The following is a 25,695-nucleotide window of genomic DNA, read 5'->3' on the forward strand; positions in this document are numbered from 1 at the left end:
ACACACACACACACCAGTAAGGGGCTGGTGGTGGGGCGGGGGGGTAGACATACTAATACCACTGGAGCAGGACATAAGGACAGGTGCACATCACAGGTATCTTTTTGGTCATCACTATGGCAACAACATCTCCAGGAAATAAAAAAAGGAAAAACCAATAGAACCGAGTAGTTTCACCTACGGTAAGGACGACGGCATCCCTTCACCACAGAGGACCCAATATGTACATCTTACAGTCCCAAGGACCAGGGGGGGGGGAGCGGCTGAATCAACAGTAACAGGAATGAGCATGGAAGGAATCAAACAGACACTGCCTGGGCTGTATTTGGAATGCACGTCTTTCTACGGAAGAAAAAGCTCATTGGTATTGTCGTAAACATTGGTTGGTTTAAAGAGCAAAACGTTGGGACTTCAGGGAAGCGGGACGTCTGGGTCTATGGTTTTTAGCAGATCTGTCTGATCTGGACGAATGGACATTGTGAAAAATAAAAAGAAAGGCAAATACTATATTGGTAGAAATGTTAGTTTCATCAGGTAGCTGTTCTGTATCAAAATAGGATTCATCAGTTGTGTGTGTGAGTGTGTATTGTCTAAGAGATAGAAGTATTAAGGCTGTAACGATTTCAGTCCTCAGTCAGAATGTTAAATAAGATGATGTTCAGTACAATGCACTAAAAAGAAAATGCAACCTAGCTCATCTTGCTTTTGGTTAATATCTCAAGAAGATTTGTCATACACACACGGGTTTATCAGCACCTTAGAAAGAAATCCTAACCCAATCTATCGGTGTATTAACTGTCAAAGAAAAAAATTGGATTTAAACATATGCATTACATTTGTAAATGTGTATCGTTACAACCTTAATAAGAAATGTTTTTCAAAATAAAAAAACTTAAATAACAATTGCAAAGTGGTAAAAATCTTTTTGTTCAGCTCTTTGGGCGACGGATAATTATTAGATACAGAACGCCAATGATGGAATCCAACTCAGAACATATGCATGTGACAGAATAACGTAGGCATGTTATCAACAGCTTCAAGGTATCTTTACAGTTTGTAGTTATTAAAGCCTAACAGGTAAAGCGATCGGAGCATGCATCTTTCTACAGTATTGTTAGAAACTACAGTACATTAGCAGCAAACTGGACATCCTTAAGGGCTGAAGTTCAACACTGGTAAGAAAGAAAAAAACAGGATAACAAAAACAAACCGCAAATTCTTTTTTTGAAGAGGAGTAAAACTTTTCAACCGCTATATTACAGACTGCCATGGCTCTAGTTTGGTGTTTTGGTTACAGTCTCCAGTGTGCTTATTGAGAGGCAGAAAACAGTAGCTTAAATATAGGGACTCTTTCCTTCTTTAAAAATAGCAACACATCGTCAAGGAAACAGTAGCGCTTTTTTGTAGTTCATACGGTAAAGTATCATCACGTCTTTGGATTTTTGTCTTAAAGCATTCATTATTGTTTAGCTATTATTGTTATATTTTCATTATTACAGTTAGAATAAAAGACTGGTTGCAAATAAACAGGAAAAAAAGAAGGAAAGAGAGGAAGAGGAAGGAAGTGGAAAAAAAGGTTAGAAGGAGAAAGACAAAGGAACTAAAGTGTACAAAAATAACATTGATAACATCCAAAGTTGTTTTTTTTTCTTCTCTCTCTCAGTTTTGCGTGGACGCCCCCATCCGTAGGAACGGGAACTGTTTCACAAACATCCAATGAGTCAACCATACAAAAGCTAAATACTGTACATTTACCCCTCACACTATTAAACACTTTAAGTCTTAATAAGGTTTGTGGAACAATCTACTACTCAAGGAGGTGAAAAGCTCAGATCTTTGAAATACAGAGGTGTGTTCTTTAGATATCTTGTAATACTTCCGGGTTAAAGCATGCCACTTCTGTTGTGAAAACAGAAAACTGTTAAAGTAGTATTATGGTCACCTTTGAAAACAGAGCCAAGTTGAACTGTAGTCCTGAGCATAGAAAGCTTTACATTAAAACACATAACATTTGTAAGCCATTGGTATATTCAAATAGTAAGGAAAGGCAGTAAGTCACCTTACCCTAACATATCAAAGCTGTCATCATTTTTCTCATAATCATGACACTATTATATCGAAGCAAGACAGTTTTATCTCAATCCATACGATTTTTATATTAAGAAACTATTACTAAACACACACAATGTAAATTCGAGTTTGGTTAATGTTTTCATATACAGTATAATGGTTGAGTGCTATAAAAATAGTTTGTCCTTTTTGGGACAAACTGGCCTTTGCTTTCTGTGCTATTTGGGTCATTATCCACTTAAGGAACATACACGGTGTACACAGATGTACAGAACAGAAGACTCATCATTGGCTTGTGGAGCTGGCTCACTGCACCGGGTCAGTCTTTTGGTGCGATGCGTAGCAACGCTAGCCGCAGGTTTCACCCACTTATTTCACAGACGTCAGCGCTGCAGTTTTGAAAATGAAAAACCAACATGTTGAAACTAAACCCACAGACATGTAAAATTTTGGTTACGAGCTTTGGAATCTGAGACAGTAAAAGCTCTTTGTGAATACCTCAGTCCATTTCAAGGATATTACTTTTTTTTGTAATTTTTTTTGTTGTTTTTCCTTCAGTTCATCGTCATCCGTTGACTGCTTGTTTTGTTTTTTTTCCTTCAAGTTTCTCTTTTGGAGTTCTCCTATTTACACTAAAATCTCTTTGACAATTCTTTTCATTCCAGTCGAGTCGCGACCGGCTACATGCTACACAGCTAGCAGACGAGAACTGTCTGTTGAAGGGCCCCCCGTGGAGAGCCCGTCATGGAGACTAGAGAGGTAGACAGCAGGTCTAGCTGGGCAGTGAGGTCACACACTTGGAGAATGTTCTTTGGCCTCTGTGGCATCTGGTTGTTTAAATAAATACGGCGTTTGGTTTTGGTTCAGTGTCTGGAGGGACATGGGGGGGGTTGCAGTTCTCGGGGGGGTTTGGGAACAGGCAGGGAGGAGGACGTACGATGAAAAGACGAGGAGGAAAAAAAGCTGTGTGTTCGGGTTGGAACGCTCTCGTACTTTGGGAGTTGAAAGAGCTTCTTTGGGCCGTCGTGGCGCCGCCTCTTTGGGGTGTTCAGGGTTCTGGTTTGGCAGCAAAGCGGGACAGGGTACGGGCTGACAGTAAGGTGTGAAGTGGGGAGTGGGTGTGTGCAGTGATGTAGGTAGGGGGAGGGTTTGGAAAGAACTTAGTTTGAGGAAGCAAAAATGATCCCTGTGTGCCTCTCTAAGCTCTGTCTCTCTCCCCGGCCCCGGCAGAGAGCTCCGACTGCTCTCTGCCGGCAGAGTCAGAGCTCATACTCCGGGCCCTCTTCTCCTTGGCTCTGGCGTTCTGGAACCACACCTGTGCAAAGTGACGCAAAAGGAATACATTCGTTAAATATGGTCAAATTAAACTTCCTTAAAATGAATCCCTTTTGCACCCCAAGATGTAACAGGAAGGTAGCTGGACCAGAAACCTTTCCTGTTGTCTAGTACCTTGCCCCGACACCCTAGATACTCTTCCTTCCCAATCTATTTGGTCAGATGTCGACAGAAATATATATTTGTTTTTTTAAATCCAACAGTAGAACCATACCTGCACCACCCGGTGGGGCAGACCCAGGTCCTGGCCCAGAGCCTCACACTCCTGCCTGTTTGGGGTCCGGTGGCTCCGGTAGAAGTCTCGGAGCTGGAGCACCTGGAAGTGGCTCATCTGGGTCCTCTGCCGCTGCTGATGTTGGTACTGCCTCTGGGAGAGGGTCTCGCCCCAGTCGCCGCTCGGACCCCCGATGCCGTCCGGACTCAGTGACCCTTGTTCGGCCACGCTTGAGCCCTCGTCGCATGGGTACTCCTCCTCTTCCTCGTACGCCCCTTCATCCTCTGGGCTGTTTGGTTCAATGGCTGAACAGTGGGAGGGCATCAATGGCCTCGCGAGGCGATCCTTGGGGCTCATGACGAAGCCCGGGTTGGGGTTGGGGCCGCTGGAGGCAGACGGGCCGGCGTTGTCCAAGAGAGAGGACATAGACATGCCTAGCTGGCTGGCGGAGCCATTACTTACAGACAGGTTGTAGCCCGCTCTCTCGGCTTCAGCCCAGTGCCGGGACCGGATGTGGGCATCAAGGGCACTTTTGACCTTGAAGAGAGCCCTACAAAAGAGGCAGCGCAGGTGATTCAGACCTAGGCTGAAGCTGGTGCCCGTGGTGGTGGAGCGGAACTGTCCTTTTCTCTCTCTGGCACGAGTGTTCTGAAACCAAACCTGCAAAAACAAAAAATGTTATTTCATTACGAGTTGACTTCATATGAAGGTGAAATGCACGAATGACGTCTTCCCAAAACATACCTGAACCACGCGTCTCTTGAGGCCGACGTCGCGCGCGATACTTTCGAGGACTCCCCTGGTGGGGTTGGAGTCCAGGCTGTAGCGCTGGTACAGCACCTCCAGCTGCTCCGGTGTGATGGTGGTCCTCTGCCGCTTGTCCCTCCTCTGGTCGTCCTCCACCTCTCTCCCACCTCCCTGGGCCTCACAGCTCACCTCGTTCAATACCTTTGAACTCGGCTTCCCCGAAGACATGGACGAATGAGGCAGGCCCGAGAGGCTGTTGCTCAGGTGATCCGAGAGTGTGTTGTTGAGGTGCAGGCCGTTCATTTGGGGAAGCATGGGATGCGCTGGGTTCGGGTGCATCTGAGACATGGCGCTGGCGAGCAGCTGACTGGCCATGAGGGTTTGGTTAGGGTGGATCATCATGTAAGGCATGGTTCGGTCTGAGAAGCCAGGGTGCATGAGCTGAACCTGGGACTGAGCGGCAAGCAGGTGCCTGGTCTGGTGCTCCTGCCACAGCTGTGGCGAAGGCAGAGACATGGGGCAAAATGAGCACTGGAACTGGGTCGGGGTTTGGTGCTGCAGGGAGTTCTGTTGGTGGAGGTGGGCGGATCGGCCCATGGTAGCATCAGGCATGCAGGCTCTGTCCGTCTCACACTCGGAGGGAGGGTTGAGAGGAGACTGAGCAGGCCTATCTATGGCTGGAGCAGAACTGGGACGGCTGCTATCTTGGCTGAACTGAGAGAAAGTTGGAACACTAGCTTTCGTTCTATCAGAAGATGAAGCAGAAGTGTGTTGGGGTTTCTCTGACGGTAGTTCTGGCTTAGGCTGGGGTTTAGGTGAGGGTATTACTCTTTTACAGGCCTTATTTTGGTTCTGTTTATCTGCTTCTAGGATCTCGTTTTTTATTTGTAAAACTGGGCCATGCATCTTCTCAGCTTGAGCTGCTGCAGTTTCATCCTGCATTTTACCAAGCGCGGTTTGCTTCCCGTTGACTATCTCATGTTTACTCTCTGTGCGAGGAGTTGGAGAATCTGCATCAACAGGGGAGTCCGCATGGGTGTAATACTCATACGCCAAATCCATGGAGTTTTCATTCTGCCGGTCGCCATGGCCCTCCTCCCCACAGTCATCATCCGTGTCATTCTTGTGGCCCCCGCGGCTTCGCCTCTGGGTGTCTTCAACCTGGGCCCTACCCTCTGTCCCGTCCTCTTCCCCTTTCTCCTGGCTCTTACGAGCCCGCTGCCTGGCATTCTGGAACCACACAACAATGACTCTGTTGGGGAGGGACAGCAGGGCGGACAGCCTGTCGTATTCCTCCTCTCTCGGGTAGGGCGTGGCCTCAAACACACTCTGCAGCGCTTCCAGCTGCTGCTCAGTGAAGCGGGTACGAGAGGAGCGACGGCCCCTGTTTGGTTCCCCTCTGTGGGGGTCCGTTCTCTGGGGCTGTGGGGAATGGTTGGTCGGCAGACCGGGGGAGATGGACGATGCAGCCTCTGTAAGAACCTGCAATAGTGCCACTTCCTCTTGGGGCTCATCCAACACAGTAGTCGGAGGGTTATTGAAGTTATAGGGGGAATCCTTGTCTCGCTGGCGCTCTTTGAACAGGGTGTTACGGAACCAGTGTTTGATGACCTTGTGAGGCAGCCCACACTTGGAGGACATCTTGATGACGTCTTCATCCCCGGGGAGGCTGTTAATGTCAAAGTGTTGCCTTAGAACACCCAGCTGCTCCTCGGATATACGTGTACGGGGCCGCTTGCCTTGCTGTGGGTCATGCATGGTGGACGTTCCTTGAGGATGCTGGAGTACAGGGCTATGATGTGATGGTTGAGCTAGCATCATATGGTTCATCTGGGATTGTTGGGCTAACAGAGCAGGACCGAGGTCGGCCTGTTTGGATAGCAGTGTGGGGCTCAGCTGCGACTGGTACAGTTTTGCCATCTCAGACGTCAGTCCAGAGTCCAACCAGGGTTGGGACTGAAGACCCATGGATTGCATCACAACAGAAGGAAGCAAGGGCATGTCCATGGGGAATGACATTGGGGGCATGGGGAGAGAAGAGAGGGGAAATTGGGGCAATGGAAGAGAAAGTTTGGCTAGGCCCATGCCCTGGGAGGGTGTTTGGGAGACCGCTGGAGGAGAGGGGCTTGGGAGAGGGCCCTCATGTTTGGGAGAGGCCTGTGGTTGAGGAGATGGAGAAGGACTGCTTACTGGGGTGGTTGGTGGTAAATCGGTGACAGGAGCAAGTATTTTAGCTTTGGGCTCTGAATCGGTGGCAGGTTTTTGTTCACCTGACTCTAGCCCGGGCTCTGGTTCTGAATCTGGTTTTGGTGTCGGTGGAGCATCAGCAGATTTTTCCTCAGACTTTGACTCTGCGAGTGGGTAGAGTTGGTCATATTGCAGCCTGTACTCTTTTGAAAACTTCTCCAGCACCGCAGTGGGGAATAGCTGCCTGTGTATGTACTCCTGGTGGGTCTTGAGGACCAACGCATCTGAGAACATCTTACCACAGTCCAGACACTTTTCCTTCTCTTCTTTCTGCAATATTTCCTGTTCCTTCTCCGTTTTCTTCTCTAATGAGCCATCAATCCTTTCCCCATTTACTCCTTCCCCTTTTAGGGTTTCCTCACACCCTTCAACTTTGCCGGCTTTGAATTCTATGTAGTCCTTCATCCTCATGTCTAGATAGGCCTGCTTTTCCTCAAGGCACTTGTGTCCCTCTGGAACCATGTGGTTGATCTTCAGCTGGTGCCTCTGCCTGCTCTGTATGTATTGCAGTGCCAATTCGTAACCGTAACTCTGCAGAAGGCTTCTGAGAGGCTCTCCGTTCACCGCAGCATAGGGCACCCTAGGAGGAGGACAATCAAGTCCTAAGCGCTTGTGGGGCGAGCAATCGGCCTGATTCAGCTCGTCCCTCTGCTTCTCGGCTTTGATGACGTGGATCGTGCCCTCTCTTTTCTCTTCCTTGAGACCAGGTATGTTATACTCTGGCTCGCTCTGGGTCATGACAGAGCCACCACCGTGTGCCTTCACCCTGCCCTCACTCTCCACACTCTCATTTAGCGGGGACTGGGCTGAGGTTGGGGTTTGCCTCTGGGTTGGTTTCTCTTCCACATGAGGGGTGGACTCTCTCGTAGCCTTTGGATTAAGCTGCTCCATCAGGGCAGTGATACAGGAATCGGTCTGGTTAAGTTCTAGGCTCTTAAGAACTAACTCTGGGTTAAGCTTCATCTCTCCAGAGAGGTAAAAGGGCAGGAGAAGTTGCTGTTGCAGTGACAGAAGGTTATCTGGAGCTATAGAGAAGTGCTGCTTCAGCAGACTCTCTGGTCCTAACTGCAGATGTTGCAGCAGTGCTGGGTTAAAGAGCTGAGACTGAAGGAGGGAAGTATGCTGTTGTAACTGGGCCTGGGCCTGGGCTAACTGGTGCTGTTGCATAAGCAGTATCTGATTCCTGGATGACAGCAACTCGGCCGACCTCTTAGCTAGCTGGCTTTCGGCCTGGCTATGAAGGGCTTGCTGGGCCTCGGCCGCTGTGCTTATTAAGGAAGAGATGGACGGTGCAACGAGGTCTGCCTTCTTGGCTAATGGGATGCTCTTGGAAGTACCCTCACTGGTGACAGCAGTCTGAGCTGTAGTGGAATGGACTGGGGCCGGAGCGGTTGAACCAAAAGCTGGGATCTGCGGTGCAGCGTTCTGAGAAGCACGAGCTCTTGTCTGGTGGAGAACAGAGCGCATGTGGATGTCCAACGTGGAACTCTGGCTGTAGCCGACACCACACAGCCGGCAGCGGTAGGGTCTAGGGTCTGGGCCGCGGGGGGGCTCAGGGTTGGTGTGGCCTGGGCCAGATTCCTGCAGGGCCCGTCGGGCTCGGTGGAGATGAGAAACAGAGTTGAAGTGGACCAAAAGGATGGTCTTCTGGGTGAAGGATTCTGAACATATGGTGCATTTATAGGGCCTGGCTGGGTCTAAATAGCGGTCCATGGTTGGGTTTGAACCCTTTTTCATATAAAAGTTGGGAGTGGGTTCCAATGCAGTTTCTGCCTGGAGGCATTTCCCCAAATCCAGAATGTTTTCTTGAGCTCCACTAACCCCAACTTGTGTCTCCTTTCCTTCCACCTTCCTTTCCTCTGTCTTGACCTCCTTCTTCTCCATGACCAGTGCTTCGGCCTCCATGTCATCATCCTCTTCCTCGTCTGCTTCCTCGCCCACAAGAGGCGATAATCTAACGTCCTGTTCAACGGCTGTGAGCTCCAGTTGGGTTTGGGCGGTGGGCGACGGCATGAGAGCGTTCGGGGGGTTTGCAGTGTCCGTCTGTGAGTGGGTGTTCTGCATGTGCCTCTGCAGGGCTTCCTGACTGCGGCAGCGTCTCGCACACAGGGGGCACTCTGTCGCCGCCCGCATGGCGTGGTACTGCCAGTGCACCTGCAGCTTCTCATGGGTGGGGAAGGCCAGGCTGCACCTGCTGCAACGGAAGCGGTAACCATGGCGATCGGAGGGGGGAGGCGGGTCGTTGGGTGGGGAGCTGGGGGGGGAGGAGGCAGGGTGATGGCTGGGAGACGGAGGGGAGGGTCTGCTGTTGGAGGGGTGGGAGGTGGGTTCTTCCAAGGGTGGAGTGAGGAGTGCGGTCACGTCTTTGGGCGTGGCTTCGTGTGCCTCTGTGCTCTCCCGGAACTCTTCTGCAAAAGGCAGACGGTAGTGGACGATATTTTTGAGAAACATTTTTTACATAAAATATTATAGAATAATATATAATTCTAATCTTTTTTTATTAGCTATGACTATAAAAAACAAAATCTGAATTTACAACATATTTGATATTTTCACCATTCTGGTTAAATAAAAATCTGTTTATACCATCAGCGAGTATAACAACTATGATGCCCACCTGTGTTTCTCATATTTTCCACTGTGGTGGGGGAATGGGAGCCATTTGTGTTTATGTTGTTATTAGAGTTATTCTTTTGGAAATCCGTGTGATAATCGTACTCCATCTTGGTTTGAGTCTCCAGTTGATCCACGGATGGTGCAACCTGGAAACAAAACAAAGTAATAGTCTGTCAATATACCGTTTATTTTTTAGAAAATTGTTGTTTCCTTCCCTAAAAGCAATGTGGAAAAATTGAATGCGCCTTTATTTCCTAAATGAAACATCATAAATAAAACATGCTACGTATTACATTTGCAGACAGGGAGACGTAAAACGTCCTCAGACTCCCAACATCATAAAACATTTACTTGTGTGAATATCTAAGTGTGTAGTTCTATCTTAAACCTGCGTTTTACAGCACACAGCTACGCCCTCCATGTTATAAGAACTATACGCTAGGAAGAGATGTGTAGCCGGCCTTCAGCTCCTACGACACTCTCCAACATGGCCCCGGGGTTTAATAAAGCTTTACCGAGCTGAATAATGAATTTATATAAAATTGCGTCTCATATAAAAAAAGAAAAAAAAAAAAACACAGCTACCGAGAGCAAATGCTATATTGGAGTGGGCAGCTAGCTAGCCTAAGGAAAAGGACAGACAGCTAAAGATGAGATTTACATGACAAGAGTGTTATCTGTCTAACAGCTTTAGAGAAAAGGCACACACGCATGGTTGTACGTCCACACACACACACACACACACACACACACACACACACACACACACACACACACACACACACACACACACACACACACACACACAGCAGCGAAAACTGAAGGTCAGGCTTAATCTAGAGAGCATAATTGGAAAGCAAGGTACATAATGGCCATCATCACCTCAGCCTGAATTAATGAACCTCAATTACTATCAGAGGGAGTGAGGTTGGGAGGGGGAGGGATCATTTGGGTGGGGGGGAGGGAGGTGTAGAATATGAAAAAGGAGGAGAGGGACAAAGTGGGGAGTGGGGCTGAAGGACGGAGGGAGGGAGGGAGAAGGAAAGAAAGAAAGGGACCAGTAACAATAAAATAGAGACGGTCGTGGACAGAGAGCGAGCGAGCGAGCGAGCGAGCGAGCGAGCGAGAGAGAGAGAGAGAGAGAGAGAGAGAGAGAGAGAGAGAGAGAGAAAGAAATCAAGACAGGGAGAGGAACAGAGTGAAACGGAGCGAGGAAGGGAGAGAGGGAGAAACAGAGAGAGAGGGGGTATAATCAAGACAGGGAGAGAGAGAGGAAGCAGGGAATAAGATTGCGGCAATAGGAGTACTGGTGGTAGGGGGAAGGTAGGGGAGGTTGGTTGGAGGGGGGGGGGGGGGGGGGGGGGGGGGCAGAGGGGAGAAAAGGGTGAAAAGCAGCCAGTGAAGTGGAGGCGAGGAGAGGGAGAGACAAAGGCTACTTAGCATACGGGCCAGGGAGATGGCGAATGGTGATGTGGATAGATGACCAGGCTTTGTTAGCCAAAGAGACACAGTAAAAAGCAACCCCCCCCCTCCCTCTTTTAGCTTGACTGCACTTCTGGTAATAGACGGCTACTTAAACATGCATTATAGAAACACTGGCTTTTCCCTCATTCGCTCACTCAGTCAAACCATTTTCTCCCTCTCTCTCCCCCACCTATTCTCCCTTCCTTGATGACGTCCGTGCACATGCACCGAGCGCACGGCTACATCAAAGATGATAGCAGGGAGCTACTTAAGCATGCATTAAAAAATCTCCCTCTCTCCCCTACCCTCTCTCTCTCTCTCTCTCTCTCTCTCTCTGGTGCCTTCTTAATGGAATTGTCTGCCTACATTTCACTCCCCCCCCCCATCACCTTGGTTTCTCATTTTCTTCTGCCGTGGAATGAACGAGGGCAGCAAACAGAGAGCGCGGGGCGGAAGCGCACGCATGCAGACGTGCATCGACACACACACACTCACCGTGCTGATCAGCTTCTCCACGCAGTCCTGGGCGACGCTGTGCACGTAGGTGAGGTGGTTCCTCAGCGCGGTGAAGGGCAGCCACACCTGGCACAGCGCGCACCGGGCTGTCTGGAGACACAACGACACACAACAAGCCATTCAGACTAGAGAGAAGGCACTGCCGCATCTGTGTATCCAGAGCGCCCTTTTTTTAATGTTTGTTTTGATGTGTTTTTTATGTTAGCGTGCGTTTCATTAGTGCGCCGGTTTAATTAAGTGGAGAGGCTCATCGTGGGCTCACCTGCTGGTTCTCGTTCTGCTGGTGGATTTTGGGGCGTTTGGGGGAGGGGGGGCTCTTGGTCTCCTCGCTTCCAGAAGATGGACGCTTTGCCGGGGGCGTGGCGGTTCTCTTTTCCCTCTCCGTGGCGCTGCGTACGTCTCCTGCAAGAGGGAATGATAAATAAGATGAATGCGCTTTTGTTTTTTTTTCTCGTTTCAGATCCAAATTGGAATGTTTCAAACGCATTCAGGCTCGCTTGTTTAATTCACATTGTTCTATATAATTATATATCGCAGGATATTAAAAAAAAAAAAGGTGTACGTGGCTGATGTTGTATTTACTGCTTACAAGGAAATGCGGAAACATAAATTATTTTCCGTGTGCATCAGCTATACCTGATGTCTTCCGAGTATTCTGCTCGACCCCCGAGTTGCGCGTGTCTTTGGTTTGGACCGGAGGGCCTTCGTTTGTCTCGCTGGAAGTTTCCATATCCTCGCTCGTCTCTCCTGGGGGGCGGAGCAAGACAAATAATGAGGTTATGCATACATAATCAGTGAGAATGTTCACAGTAAATCCCAGAGCTTATTGTATTTCATATTACTCTCCGGACAGTGGCCTTCAAGAAGACCAATGTCTCTGGGCCACAGTGCACTCCTGTGTCGCCGCTGTACACTATTGATCAGCTATTGATTCTCCATTAGATTCCCCTCAGAGGTGGAGTGGAGTTAATACAGTCTTAGAACACATCAGTTTACCCCGATGAGACTTAATCCACACACACAGCGGGACCCGAGGAAGACTTTCTCTCCTTAACAAGTGGCTAATGGAAAGTCTTCATCTGGCACTTTTCCATAACACGGGACATCAATTCCTTAAGTGTCCCCCGCATTTAGGATTAGTGTGGAGTAACCCGTGGTTCTGGAGCACAACGCCCTGGCCCATTGATTAGCAGGTGCTAGTTAGCTACTGTCGAGGGTGATTGGGAGTGCAACAAGGATTTGTATCGACTAATCAATTTGGCCAATCAATATCTGACCAGCAGCCATGATTCATTTTCTCTCTCTTTGTGTCTTAATTCCCTGTCCTGACACACACACACACACACACAGGCCCTCACCTCTGACACCGTCAGGGCTTTTGCTGATGGTGAAAATTGCTGCCAGTTCCTCTCCTCCCATTGGCTGCAGCTGCAGTAGCCCCTCCCTCTGTTGGTGAGTGGCAGTCTGGCTGTGTTTCAGCAGCTGGACTTTAGAGGAGGAGGAGTGGCTGCACAGCAGGCAGTGGAACAGCCACACGCCCCCGTCCACATCGCCATCGTACTGCTGGAGGAACTGAACACAAGGGAGGACAAGTGAGAGAGGTGACAAGCATACACACACACACAAACATCACCCTGTCGTTTGTTTTGTATAACTAACACTTTAACACACTGTGTGTGTGTGTGTGTGTGTGTGTGTGTGTGTGTGTGTGTGTGTGTGTGTGTGTGTGTGTGTGTGTGTGTGTGTGTGTGTGTGTGTGTGTGTGTGCGTACTGACCCGGTACACGCGCACGCTGGCCTCGTGGTGGGCGCTGAGGGCGTGTCCCCGGAGCTTCTCCAGGCTGCTGGTCACGTAGTCGCACAGGTTGCACCGCAGCTGCACCGGGTGGCCCTTGGCCACCAGGGCGGCGCCCTCCTCCGGCGCCCGCTCGCCGCCCTCCCGCATGTGGGCCGCCAGCTGGTAGCGGGCGCGGTGCCGGTCCGTCTGGCAGTGCAGGGAGAAGTTGGCCCGCAGCGGGGTGGTGTAGGCGCACAGCCTGCAGTGGCAGCCCCCTGCCACCAGGGAGCACCACTCGGCCTGGGGGAGGGAGCGCGGGGCGGCCAGGTGCCGCTCCACGGACTCCAGGCTGTCCGAGGAGAAGCTGGAGCAGACCAGGCAGTGGAAGACGCCCGGCGAGAGGCCCCCGCTGGGGGACAGCGGCGGGGCCAGGGGGGGAGACGGGGACGGGGACGGGGACGGGGTCAGGGTGGAGCCCAGCGTGGCGAGGGACACGTCCGGCGCCGCCGGGCCGCTGCCGCACAGGCCCAGAGGGAGCTCGCCGCCTGGTGGGTCACAAAGGCAAAGATTAGGAAGAAAATCAGATCCCCATCGCACGGGGGTACGCTACCACAGGCTCCGAAGGGGCGGAGCCGGGGCTGTGGCGCGGCTCACCTGGGCTCTGCAGGTGCTTGAGGCCGGGCGGCAGGCTCCGGCAGTGGGACAGGTAGAAGCCGCGCTGCAGGCGCAGCATGTTGTGCGTGTGCTTCTCGCTCGTGGTGTGTATGCGCAGGTTGCGGGCGATGCTGGTCTCGTAGTCGCACACGTCGCAGCGCCACCGCTTCCCCGCTGCCGCGTGCCCCTGCTGCGGCAGCGGGGGCGGGGCCAGCTTGGCGGGCTGGCTGGGGGGCGGGGCCTGCAGCGGGAGCGCCAGCTTGTAGCCCTGCTCCTCCGGCGAGTGGCTCTGGGAGGCCGCGCCACCGCCGCCGCCGCCGCCGCCGTGCCCGCCGCTCTGCACGTTGTTCAGGTGTTTGTCCGACTGCATGTGGATGCTGAGGTTGCCTTTGGAGGAGGTGGCGTAGTCGCACACCTCGCAGCGGTACGGCTTGTAGCCGCAGGCGTACGTCTCGCCGCGCGCCAGGCGGGGGTGCGCCTTGCCGGAGACGCAGTAGGAGCACGCGCCGCCCGTGGCGCCGCCGCCGCACACGCACTTCCCCCCGGCGCCCCCCCCGGAGCACACGCACGGGGCGCCCGTCTCGGGGTGCTTCTCCCGCATGTGCAGCTGCAGCGTGTGCTGGGACTTGTAGTGCCAGTTGCACTTGGGACACTTGAGGGTCTTGCAGGAGTTGCGCGAGTGCATTATGGTCATGTGACTGGTGAGCGAGCCGGGGGAGAGGTCGTGGCTGAGGCTTCGGAGGACGTCCCCGCCGCCGTCCCCGCCGTCCTCGTCCCCCGCCCCTCTCTCCGGCGGGCCGTCGTTTGGTTCTGGAGCTTTGGCGTCGCCGGGGGCGGCCCTGGCAGAGTTGGGGGAGGGCCCCGCCGGCGGGGAGGCCCCACTGGGCCCCGCCGGCGGGGAGGGCGAGGCGGACCGCTGGGAATTAAAGCTCAGGGGGAAGCCAGAGATCCAGCCGCGCTCTCCCTCGGTGTCTCCCACCTCCGCCTCGCTCGCCAGGGGGCCGGGGGAGTGCTTTGGAGAGGGGGAGCGAGGGGGAGGAAGGGGGGGCAGGCAGGGCTTTGGGAGGGCCGGGGCTCTGCCGTCGAGAGCGCCTGCGGGGGCCGCTGCAGTGCTGGAAGAAGAGCTATGCTGGCTCAGTTGAGGTAATAAAGAACATTTGGATTTGGTTTGGCTTTGGTTTGAGATGGCCTCCTCTGTATTCTCCTCCTCCTCCTCCTCCTCCTCCTCCTCCTCCTCCTCCACGTCCTCTCTGCTTTGGAGGGCTGCCGGGAGGAGACCCCCTTTAAAAAACACCCCCTCGTCCCCCACTATGGCGCGCTCCTCCTCGCTCCCCGTCCCCGGCTCAAACAGACAGCCCTCCCTGCTGCCCTCCTCCTCCTCCTCCTCCTCCTCCTCCTCCTTCATCATCATCAGCCCCTGGTCTTGACACCCAGCGCCCCACCCTGCTCCCACCGTGCCCCCCTGGGTCTGTTCTCCGGCCGGGGACCCCCCTGCCCCCTGCGGCCCCACGCGGGGCATGGCAGGGGGCTCTTTGGCGGGGGCGGCGGCGGCGGAGGTGTGCGACGGCGACCCCTGCTCGGGGAAGACCTCGGGCGTCAGGAGAGGAGGCGATAAAGGCTGCGGGTGGAGGCCGGCGGCGGCGGCATCCCGCTCCTCCCACCCTTCCCCTCCGCCCTCACCGCTGTCCATGCCACCGGCTACAGCGACCACACATCACTGCCACACCTAGGGGGGGGGGGGGGGGAGAGGGAGAAGAGGGGAGACTAAATGAATAGGGGAAATATTATTGCATAACAACGTGTGCCATTGATTGGGGTCCCTGGACAGCATGTGTTCAATACAGCCTCCACAGTGTATAACACCGCCCGGTTACTCAAGGGTTAGCTTTAGCCCTTAATGAGAAAATCAATAATACGAGGCTGAACTCGTGGAGGAATGCTGGGGTAAAGTCTATGTGGGGGGGGTCTATAATATTCCTTAGGGGTCAGAATTATATAAAGAACTAAATTCTTCTAAACTAGAGGCCTTTGTCTAAATTGGCTTGGTTAGATAAAAGAGGATTGAAGAACACTGAAGCCACGTTATAGGTCTGCTGGAATAGAATTGCACATCAGTGCAGGGCAGAGACTGTAATGGAGAATATATTGCAGCTCCATTATACACACGTTGTTTTACACTGTAAACAACACAAGTGGACTGAGTCTATTATTTTAAAGGAATCATTTAATTCTACGACTATTATTATCATAATAATAAACATCCGATGTAAAAGAAAGCACGAGATAAAAAAAAACAAAGATAAGTCCTTATTGGTTTTAATTAAATATGTTGGGTTGGGTTTATGGTCTGAATTATCAGCCAGTCTTCATACGCTTCAGTTTTGGGGAAATCAAATCAACAGAAGACATACTGTGGGTGCGTCTTTGCACATGGTTTCTGTAGGTCCCGGCGCACAGGGCTTCGTCAACAATGGGTTCCCATATTAAATGGGCCTGTCACCGGGCCTGCCATGTCACCTGATTGATGTATGGCAGATTAGAAGAAGACTGCTCCTTATCTCCCTCTCTCTGGCCTACACTCTCATTACTGACCCCTTTTTTTAATCAAGGAAAGACCTTAATGTACCATTTCACCTTCTCCTCGCAGCCCCCCTCTCCCACCTCTTCCCGTCCTCTTTCTGCTTCAATACCCGCCCCTCCCTCTCTCTCTCCTGAACCCACACACATAAACCCCCCCCCCCCCCCCTCTCCTCTGCAGCTCGGAGATATATGGCTCACACCGGTGCTCTGATGATGCTTTAATGTACTGTGTTTATGTCACAGGCCACGGACCCCTGACCAATACAATACTGTCCCTCTTTCCTATGGCTTCGGCACCGAGCTGGCCTGCCTCTGTCTGTCTGTCTGTCTGTCGCTCTGTCTATCTGCAACGAGGACAAATCAATCTCTAATCTGATAAAGATTTTCATTTACCCTGCAATCAATAACCCGGGTCTATCGGCAATGTAACTATTTATACAAGCATTCTGGCTTTCCTATTGATCACAAGCACGGGAAACCATCACTTAACATTGTGCAGATACATCCCTCCCTGCACATGCAATGTGATTCTCATCTTGTTGATTTACCAACCACAGATAGGCCAAGACCTGACTAAGGCAAAATAGTAAATAAAAATAAATAAAACAAAGACAGGCATAGCTGAATCTTACTTAAAATAGTCAAATCAAACATGGCCATGTCTCCACCTCACTTGACATTGGTATGGGCTAAATAAAAATGTAATAAAATAATTGTTAAACTAATCAAGCATTGTATTGGCCATGGCAGTCTATGGGATATTTAATAACATAGTTAACATATCTAGTTAACATAGAACGTTCATATTATAGCCTACTTGTACATCCATGTTATACTATCTTATGATTTTCTGTGTGTGTGCGTGTGTGTGTGTGTGTGTGTGTGTGTGTGTGTGTTTGTGTGTGTGTGTGTGTTAATAGAATAGAAAGGAGGAGCGACAGAAAGAGTGACATAAAGAATTACGCCTATATAGAGACAAGTGTGACTATCTACTGGAAATACGATTTTGTATATCGTAAAAATACAAAAATGCATCTTTAAAAACTGAACTGAAATGAAAGCAAGAGGCCTGGCGGACTATATCTTTAAACGAGGAAATGGACATCTGTCACAACAAGGTAATAGCGTTAAGTTGTCTGTATTTCACCCCCAAAATAATCACAACGTTAAAAGGAGAGATAACTTGGGATGCCATTCCGTTTACTCACTGCCTCAAACCTCGGACGACCAGCATCTGCGAAAGCCTGCAAACTACTTTTGTCTTTGTTTACACCCCAACGCAGCCCAAATGACCATTCGTCCACAACAGAGGGACCGATCTTTAGTAACAGGTGAACTATTCGGCATGCGGAACAACAGCCCAGGATAACGCACGAGCGGGTGCTCCGCTGGCTCGCTCTCATGTCGTCGCGTTGTCTTCGCTCGCTACATTTTGTAAACAAATTCCCACTTACATGTCTGCCGCGGTACTGGTTAAAGGCGCCGTGAAACGAATGTGTAGTAATCCAGAAAACAATCGCAGAGAAAGCCCACTCATTCCTTTCGAATGGTCCAAAACGTTTCCTGGACGGGAAGGGGAGAAGTGGTCGGCGGCCGAGTTAACAACAGTGTAATTAAAGCTACATGTAGGCTACAGTAAACACAACGTGGGGACGGAGGGGTGCGCGAGCTCCAGAGGTAGAATGAGTTCTGATCATTGAGGAGAAAAAAACACTTGGCTCTTTATTCCTGCTAATTAGTTTCCTTCAAAAAATGGCTGAGATTACCCTACTGCGCATGTGCGTAATTGCGCAGACACTGCTAATTAGCCCGTTTCGATCAATAGGATTCCGCGACAGAGAAAGAGGGAGGGGAATAAGCGACGGACGAGACCGAATGAAGAGAAGGCGATACTAAAATATTAGAAAGTATGCAAAATAAACTGAAATGATATTATTGTTTGCAAAAATATGTGGTTTAGGTTGAACGAGAATGTAGCATTTCAATTCGGTTTTTACGTATTTTCTTTTGCATACTTAAGCCATGTCTGTGTTTCTATGCAAAAGTGTTGCGTTATATATGCTAAAATCATAGTTTTTTCGAACCGTATTACTATTAAGAAAGTATAAACGTATATGTATATTTTGATTATAGATATATACACCCATTGATAATGTAATGGGTGGCACGCACTTAAACAGGTACAATTTATATATTTATTTATTTTCACACTTAAAAGCCTCTCTCTGGCTTATTCTAAACATAAGACATAAAACGATTTTTTAAAACAAAGTATAATTAATTTGCCCTTCTCTATTTTTATTATCATAGAAGACATGTCCGAGAATGGTCCGATTTTATTTCTCTCCACCCGTCCCCTCCTTGCGACTCAGACTATTGTTATGATAATTCTATTGTCGGTTTCATGCTAGATGTGCAATCTGTCGATCTCTATGCCCATATTTTAGATGCATAATACTGCACCTAGTTCTGTAAGATTACATTTCTGCCCTTTATTTCAGGCTTTGATTGACCAAAGCCGCCATCGGCCTTAGTGACCTTCTTTTGTTTTGCTTCACCTTTGGTTTTGCATGACACTGGTTTAAATGGTTTTTCTTTCATTTTCCATTTGGGGTATTTTTTCACTCCATAAAACGTAACTGTTTGCCCGTTGATGAATTATTAAGCCCTACCATTTATTGACAAAAGTAGTAACAATGACATTTTTTAACCCCTCAACAGCCTATATGCCTACATTAAAAATACTTTACGACAGAACAATCTGATGAAATTGACAGCATTATTATGCATGTATCTAAAATACAGCATATTCAGGAGCTAAATTTTAATTTGTTGATATTATCCATTGGTAGGCCTTTCATATTTTATGTTTACGGAGCCCGAAAGGACATGATATCTTTATGTTAAACAGTATATGTTGCGGTGTATGCTTGTGTGTGTGTGTGTGTGTGTGTGTGTGTGTGTGTGTGTGTGTGTGTGTGTGTGTCTGTATGTGTGTGTGTGTGTGTGTCTGTATGTGTGTGTGTGTGTGTGTGTGTGTGTGTGTGTGTGTGTGTGTGTGTGTGTGTGTTTGTGTCTGTCTGGCTGTCTGGCTGTATGTCTGTCTGTCTCTGTGTCTGTGTCTGTGTCTGTGTGTGTATGATGCGTATGTGTGAAAGGATATTGCATATACAGCTTTCATTTATTTTTCAGACAGGCTAGTAAAATAAATGATCATTTTTGCTATGCCATTTAATTGTATTGTGCTACTTTTGAAATAAGTGACTAAAAGCATACACTACAGGAAAATTGCATACCATTCTATTGATTTAATATTATGGTCAAGCGTTGTGTGACTCAGATATTCATAAATGTATAGTGGAACAATTATTTCTCTCTCTCTCTCTCTCTCTCTCTATATATATATATATATATACATATAGTCATAGTAGTTTTTAGATTTTAGATTTTTTGTATTTTATCCATTATTTTAATTGATTGAGGAAATATCCTGAATGAACACACACACAATTACTCCCTCACTTGAAAACACATACACACACATACACAAACAAACACGCACACACAATCACACACACACACACCAACACACACACACACACACACGCAGTTCAAGCTCACGAATGATAGAGGACACTGTGCTATATAGGTATGAGGCAGAGTGTGTGTGTGTGTGTGTGTGTGTGTGTGTGTGTGTGTGTGTGTGTAAGAATGCATGTGTGTGTGTGTGTGTGTGTGCGAGAGAGTGTGTGTGTGTGTGTGTGTGTGGGTGGGTGTATTTGTGTGTGTGAGTGTGTGTGCACCCACAGCTAATGCAGGCCTATGTGTTACTCTGTGCCTCTGCATAACAACACCCCTGGATTGGAACGGTGTCCCGCCTATCCTCCCAATATTGCTTGGCGTTACCCATTTTTTCATGATTTGATATAAATAAAATAGAACAGATCATGTAACGTATGCATTGTAACACAACCCAACACAATGCATACAAAACAATATACAAAACAATGTCTGCAGATGTAAATGATGAAGATATGCTCTAATCTGGCACAGGACGGTAGGATAAACTTAGAGACAGTAGGATAAACTTACCCCTAAGGCTTAGCCATGAAAAATGACAATATATGTTGTTTTTAATAATGGTCGAATTAAGGGAGATGTAAATGGGGTTATCTCTCTATCACACTCGGTCCTTTTCTACATACACACATATTAACAATCACTATGTTTACCATGCCCTCGGGTCTTTGCCATAGGTTATTTTCATAGTAAAATATACAATGGTTAGCCCTTCTACCAATTTACCCTGTCACGTCTAATGGAGCAATTAACCACAGCACTACGCCCCGGGCAGGAAATCCTACGCACCCCAACTCCAAACTTGTCTTTATGACATTTATATGACAAAATGTGGGGGTATCAGTGGAGGCCTATGACACCTTCGACGGTCCTTAATGTCAGTGTCTCGCATGCCCCCTCCCCTCTACGGCCCTAGGGTGCGACATGGAGCAGGTACCATACATCACTCACAGGAAACGCAGGGGCCCTTTCCAACGGTTAGGGGAGCAGCTTCCTGCTCTCGAGCAGGTCCGTGGGGTAGCGTTTTGGCCTCTGAGAAATCATCATATCCATATACATGTAAAATCTCTCAGTTTTTAGTTCAGTCTTCCTGTCTATCTATCCCTCTCTCTCACTCACACACACACACACGCACACACACATGGACGCACACACACACACACACACAAACACACACACGTATGCACACACGTGCCCGTGACGATGCATGGACGCACACATTGAGGAAACCCAACCTCATCCAACTAGCGCTCACTTGACCTCTCTCTTCATCTTCCCGCTTTTTTTGTCTTCAAGTCCCTCTATCTGAGTCTTTGTTGACATTACCCCTGTCCTTCCCCTGTCCCCAAGGAGCCAGTTACCTCCCCTGCAAGTGCTTCCCCTTCAGCTGTTGTCATAGTAACTTGTGGGCTGGTCGACATGACAACTACACCATGGTCCAGTGATACATGAGACACAGGGGGTGGGGGTGGGGGCACTCGTGGCCCCTTTATATAATTCCTTAGTATGATATATGTTTATTATAAATAATGGTATATACATGTTTTAGGAATAATTATAGATTTTATTATTAATTTTATAAATATGATTACAATTATACATTATATAAAATATATAGATCAATTTTTCCTTACAAATATTACGATTAATCATCATATTTTAATCTTTATAAATATTAAGTAGTTTACCTTATGATTTCTATTACAGAATTTTTCATTATTTACATTCTGATTATTATTTATGTATTATTTTGATGATTGTTATTATCTTACCTATGCAGCTATCTATCTATTTATCTATATACCTCTTTATCATTAATTCAACAACCATTTTATTCTTGGGTCGCATGTTTGGTCATGGTGTGACGTGCTGAAGATTGAATGCATAAATAATGTATAAATGAATATACAATCCTTCATTCTCATATTTCTATTTTTATGTATGTATGTATGTATGTATGTATGTATGTATGTATGTATGTATGTATGTATGTATGTATGTATGTATGTATGTATGTATGTATGTATGTATGCATGTATGTATGTATGCATGTATGTATGCATGTATGCATGTATGTATGCATGTATGTATGCATGTATGTATGTATGTATGTATGTATGTATGTATGTATGTATGTATGCAGTATGTTCTGTATGTATCAACTATATGTTTACATACATATGTATAAAAATAATACTTTTATGAATACACACAAATTCAATAAAATAGTCAACAATACAAGTTATGCAGTTCAACTGAAATAAAACATGCAATGCATTCAGTCTGTTCACAACCAGACAAAATATTTACATCAGCATCTAGAATTGAACTTGCCACAAAAACCATCCATCCATTTGCTGAATTTTGCATCTACTTCACAGTACATTCGGCCTGACCATTCCGTTCCAACAATCACTGTAGATGTATTTTTGTTGCATAGATACATATGAATCTCTGCAATACATGCTAATGCATGCTATACCTGCAGTGCTGTACTGCAAAGGTATAGCAGTGAGTAAGTCAAGTCTCCATCCTACGGGTACTGCTGTGTTTTGTTGTGGGGGGTGGGGGTCAACGGTTAATGGCACGCAGGTCATTCAAGTGGGAATGACACAAATAAATGTGTGGTTGGACATGACCAATTGAAATGTGCATTTGAAATGTGCATTCATAATGCGCAATTGAAATGTGCATCTGCTGTGTGCAGAAACAAATTTGGAAATGTGCAGAAATGAGAGTGTTTATTGTTCTGAAAAGGCCTTAAAAAAACATTTGTTTTAAACACTTTTTATATGGTCTTCTTTACAGTACTTTATCGTTTAAGGAAAAGCCTATTGATTTTATTTACCATTCCCAGTTGACATCTATAAATAAGTTTCAGTTGGTTATCTGTTTCTAAATGTGTTGGTATCCATCATCATTCTTAGATTGTAATTGAATTGAATACATCATGCATTAATTTATCGTTTGAAATCATGTTTTCATTATTATTCTTGTTTCTTTATATCGATTATATTGTTGATTCTTATTTATATTAGTAGTATTAGAGGTAGTTGTTAGAAGAATTAGTAGCATTATTATTATTATTATTATTATTATTATTATTATTATTATTATTATTATTTGTAGTAGTAGTCATAGCCGTAGTAGTGTTAAAAATGTGTTGTCCCTATCCCAATTTAACATTCTGCAGGTAGATTTCATTTGAAGCTCCCCAGATAGTTTGTGTGTGTACATGACAAGAGTTTAGCTCATTTGTTGAATTTATATGATTATATTTTCAATTTTGAAGGCAGATTCATTTGGATATGATTAGTTTTCCTTCGGAGAGGAGTGGTTTGACTGGCCTTTGTGCAAACAGGCCCTGCATTGGTTATTATTTGGTTTGGGTTGCTGTGCTTTGGTCTTTGTGCAACCATAGGTCCTCACATCTTATCATTTTTTCGGTTTGGTTTGCTGGGATTTAGCTTGGTTCGTGGTCTTTGTGCAACTCAGGCCCTTACTGTTGAGTGCAGCAAGGTGGTTATAATTTGGTGAGGTTCAGTTTGGCATGGTCTGTGTGTAATATACAGGGCCTTTTATGGCTACACTGATCACACATTTGCCATGTGTCACAAATGAATGTGAAAAGAAAATAGTACATAATAATACATTAATGTGTTGTGTAACTGTGTTGTGCTATTCTTTCTTAAGATGAGTCAAGGAGATTTCAATGCATAACTACCAATGCCCTTGCAATGTAAAATTACTATTTATGTTATAATTAAATGTATTATTCCTTTCACAATGAAGGATATACCAATACGATCCATTCTTGTTTGGTGTAACCTATAAAGAACAAACGGAGAAAACAGAGGGGTGATGGGGTACATATTTTAGTGGTATATATTTATTTAATTAAATATGGAGCGTAACACCGGCATATCTGAACAATCACGCCACTTGGAGGCCAATCCCTGTAACTGAACGGAACGTACAATACGTCATCCTTACCCGGTGGGCCTTACCGTACACCGTACATTCGCGGAAATGTTCCCTGGATGCGAATGTATTTGAGCAGTTTTTGACATACTACTCTGTGCATTGTATAGCCTACAGTGCGCGTATAAATACCCCTTCCCACTTATTTTTTATAAAGATTTACACATGGACGATGAATGGGAAGAAGAGGTGATACATTAATAACTGATTACGGTAGCAGCATATCTCACTAGCTCGTGTTGCTAACTTTGGGACTGACTATTTTCCTCATTCATTTCAGGAGCAGCTGGTGGTTGTGGAGCTGGCAGGTGTAATCAGCAATGATTTTCTTTCCAAGTGCCGCGGTACGTGCAATATACTGGTACGTTTTCCTCTTTTGTAAAAACATGTGATTTGTTGTAGGCCTATTGGCTACAAAGCATGAGGTAAAGGTTATTTTGTATTGTGGCCAATAGTTTCGTTCGTGTTGCAGGACATTGACAGTGATAAGCCCGTGATGCAAGTTGGACCATATGTATTTGTTGGAGAGTATGAAGGTAAACAAAATAAATAAAGATTAGGTTAATCTACATTTACGGTACCATTTAGGTATGTTTTTATTTAGGCAACTAGTTAACCCTGCAAATGTCTCTAATAGCTATAATAACTTCAATATAATATAAATCTTTAGCATATAACATATTGTAGTAATGAACTAAATGTGTTATGTTTCGTTGTAACAATGGCTTCAACTTCCTAACAGATGCATTAGGCACATGTGTGCTATTCGAGGAGGGATCACCCAATGGTATGTTTCATGATTTCAGACTTGTTTCTTTCCTTGACCGCTTGCCCATGTCGTCGGTTTCACTTATCTCATGATTTCCACAGGAGACAGCAAGGAGAGCACCGCAGGCCTGAAGTACTATGGTCATACTGTAAAAAAACTGAAAATGCAACGCATCTTTCTTACGGAGAAGAAAGATGAGAAAGATGACGAGACTAGCACAGGTGAGGCAAAGGGCTCATACTCTAGCTAGAAGGTCTACCATGGCATTTTATTTGTGTGATTGCAGTGAAAATGTAAGACAATAATCAAGTCAATTAGTAATATTATATTAATCATGTTAAGCGCTTGGTTCCCATTAGTTCCCAATGGTTCCCATTGCTAACGAATCTTCATAATATACTGTATCTCTTTGTGTTGGCTCTTCAGGCCTTGGACAGGAGGATGGGACTGACTGTGTCGAGGCCCCGGACCCCTTGGATAGTTGCCATGAGGAGAGGTCAGGGGAGCCACAGCAGAACACAGCAGATGACCCGACTATGGAATGACATATTGATCATTAATATCAACTTTCTCATCTAGATGTTTCTCATTTATTACCCATCTTTTATCCACATTGGTATGGCCTTTATTTTTCGTATAATTGCTGTGTGTGTGTGTGGGTGAGACAAATGTTGAAGAGAGCTAATATTTTTCTGTAGTTTTTGGATTTTAGAACGCTTGGAACACCGTAGTATCTGCACAAGGTATTAATTTATGGGTTCATTTTGTTCTGAATGCAAGGGAACAAATGTGTTATGTATTTTTAATTCCTTAATAAGGGATGCTTATATTGTATAAATCTTAATATCAACCTGTATATTATGAACCTTTTTTTACAACCCACATAAGGTGATAGTAATGAAAAAAATAAATAACTTCTACTAAAGTCCGGTTTTATGCCTTTTTATGTCACCAGTATTAGTATTGTGACTTGGATATTGTTCAGTAACTGCAGAAGTGATTTGTATATTGTTGACATTGTGGACGTGGCGGATCCTGACCAATACAATCACCGGTGTTGACGAGAAGTAGACCAATGAACGAGCGACATCGCACACGCGACCGCAACGTCCGATTGGTTGGTTGGCATTTTAGCACCGGAAATCTA

General features: G+C 46.9%; 2 protein-coding genes across 5 annotated transcripts; one reads left to right on the top strand and one right to left on the bottom strand.

Annotated features, from left to right (window-relative positions):
* On the bottom strand, window positions 1-17,940 carry LOC307080625 (zinc finger homeobox protein 3-like). Its single transcript, XM_079743420.1, has 11 exons — window positions 17,674-17,940; window positions 13,640-15,365; window positions 12,986-13,530; window positions 12,568-12,781; window positions 11,846-11,956; window positions 11,472-11,611; window positions 11,189-11,299; window positions 9,231-9,375; window positions 4,364-9,021; window positions 3,620-4,279; window positions 1-3,385 (listed from the first exon to the last, which is right to left on the bottom strand). Exons 2-11 carry the CDS (start codon window positions 15,327-15,329, stop codon window positions 3,269-3,271), a joined length of 8,391 nt encoding a protein of 2,796 aa, XP_079599546.1. The 5' UTR covers window positions 15,330-15,365; window positions 17,674-17,940; the 3' UTR covers window positions 1-3,268.
* On the top strand, window positions 17,198-25,463 carry gtf3c6 (general transcription factor IIIC, polypeptide 6, alpha). 4 transcript variants are annotated; one of them, XM_079743422.1, is made up of 6 exons: window positions 17,198-17,337; window positions 24,060-24,140; window positions 24,252-24,315; window positions 24,522-24,566; window positions 24,650-24,769; window positions 24,975-25,463. In XM_079743422.1, the coding sequence occupies exons 1-6, from the start codon at window positions 17,317-17,319 to the stop codon at window positions 25,091-25,093; spliced, it is 450 nt and encodes a 149-aa protein (XP_079599548.1). In that variant the 5' UTR covers window positions 17,198-17,316; the 3' UTR covers window positions 25,094-25,463. The 4 variants fall into 4 exon arrangements, with proteins under 4 accessions (XP_079599548.1, XP_079599550.1, XP_079599547.1 ...); XM_079743424.1 differs by having other exon boundaries at window positions 17,303-17,337; window positions 24,060-24,123; XM_079743421.1 differs by lacking the exon at window positions 17,198-17,337 and adding an exon at window positions 23,829-23,968.
* Window positions 25,464-25,695: the final 232 nt, after the last annotated feature.

The sequence above is a fragment of the Pollachius pollachius genome (genome assembly GCF_949987615.1).
Source record: "Pollachius pollachius genome assembly, chromosome: 9".
Lineage (NCBI taxonomy): Eukaryota > Metazoa > Chordata > Actinopteri > Gadiformes > Gadidae > Pollachius > Pollachius pollachius.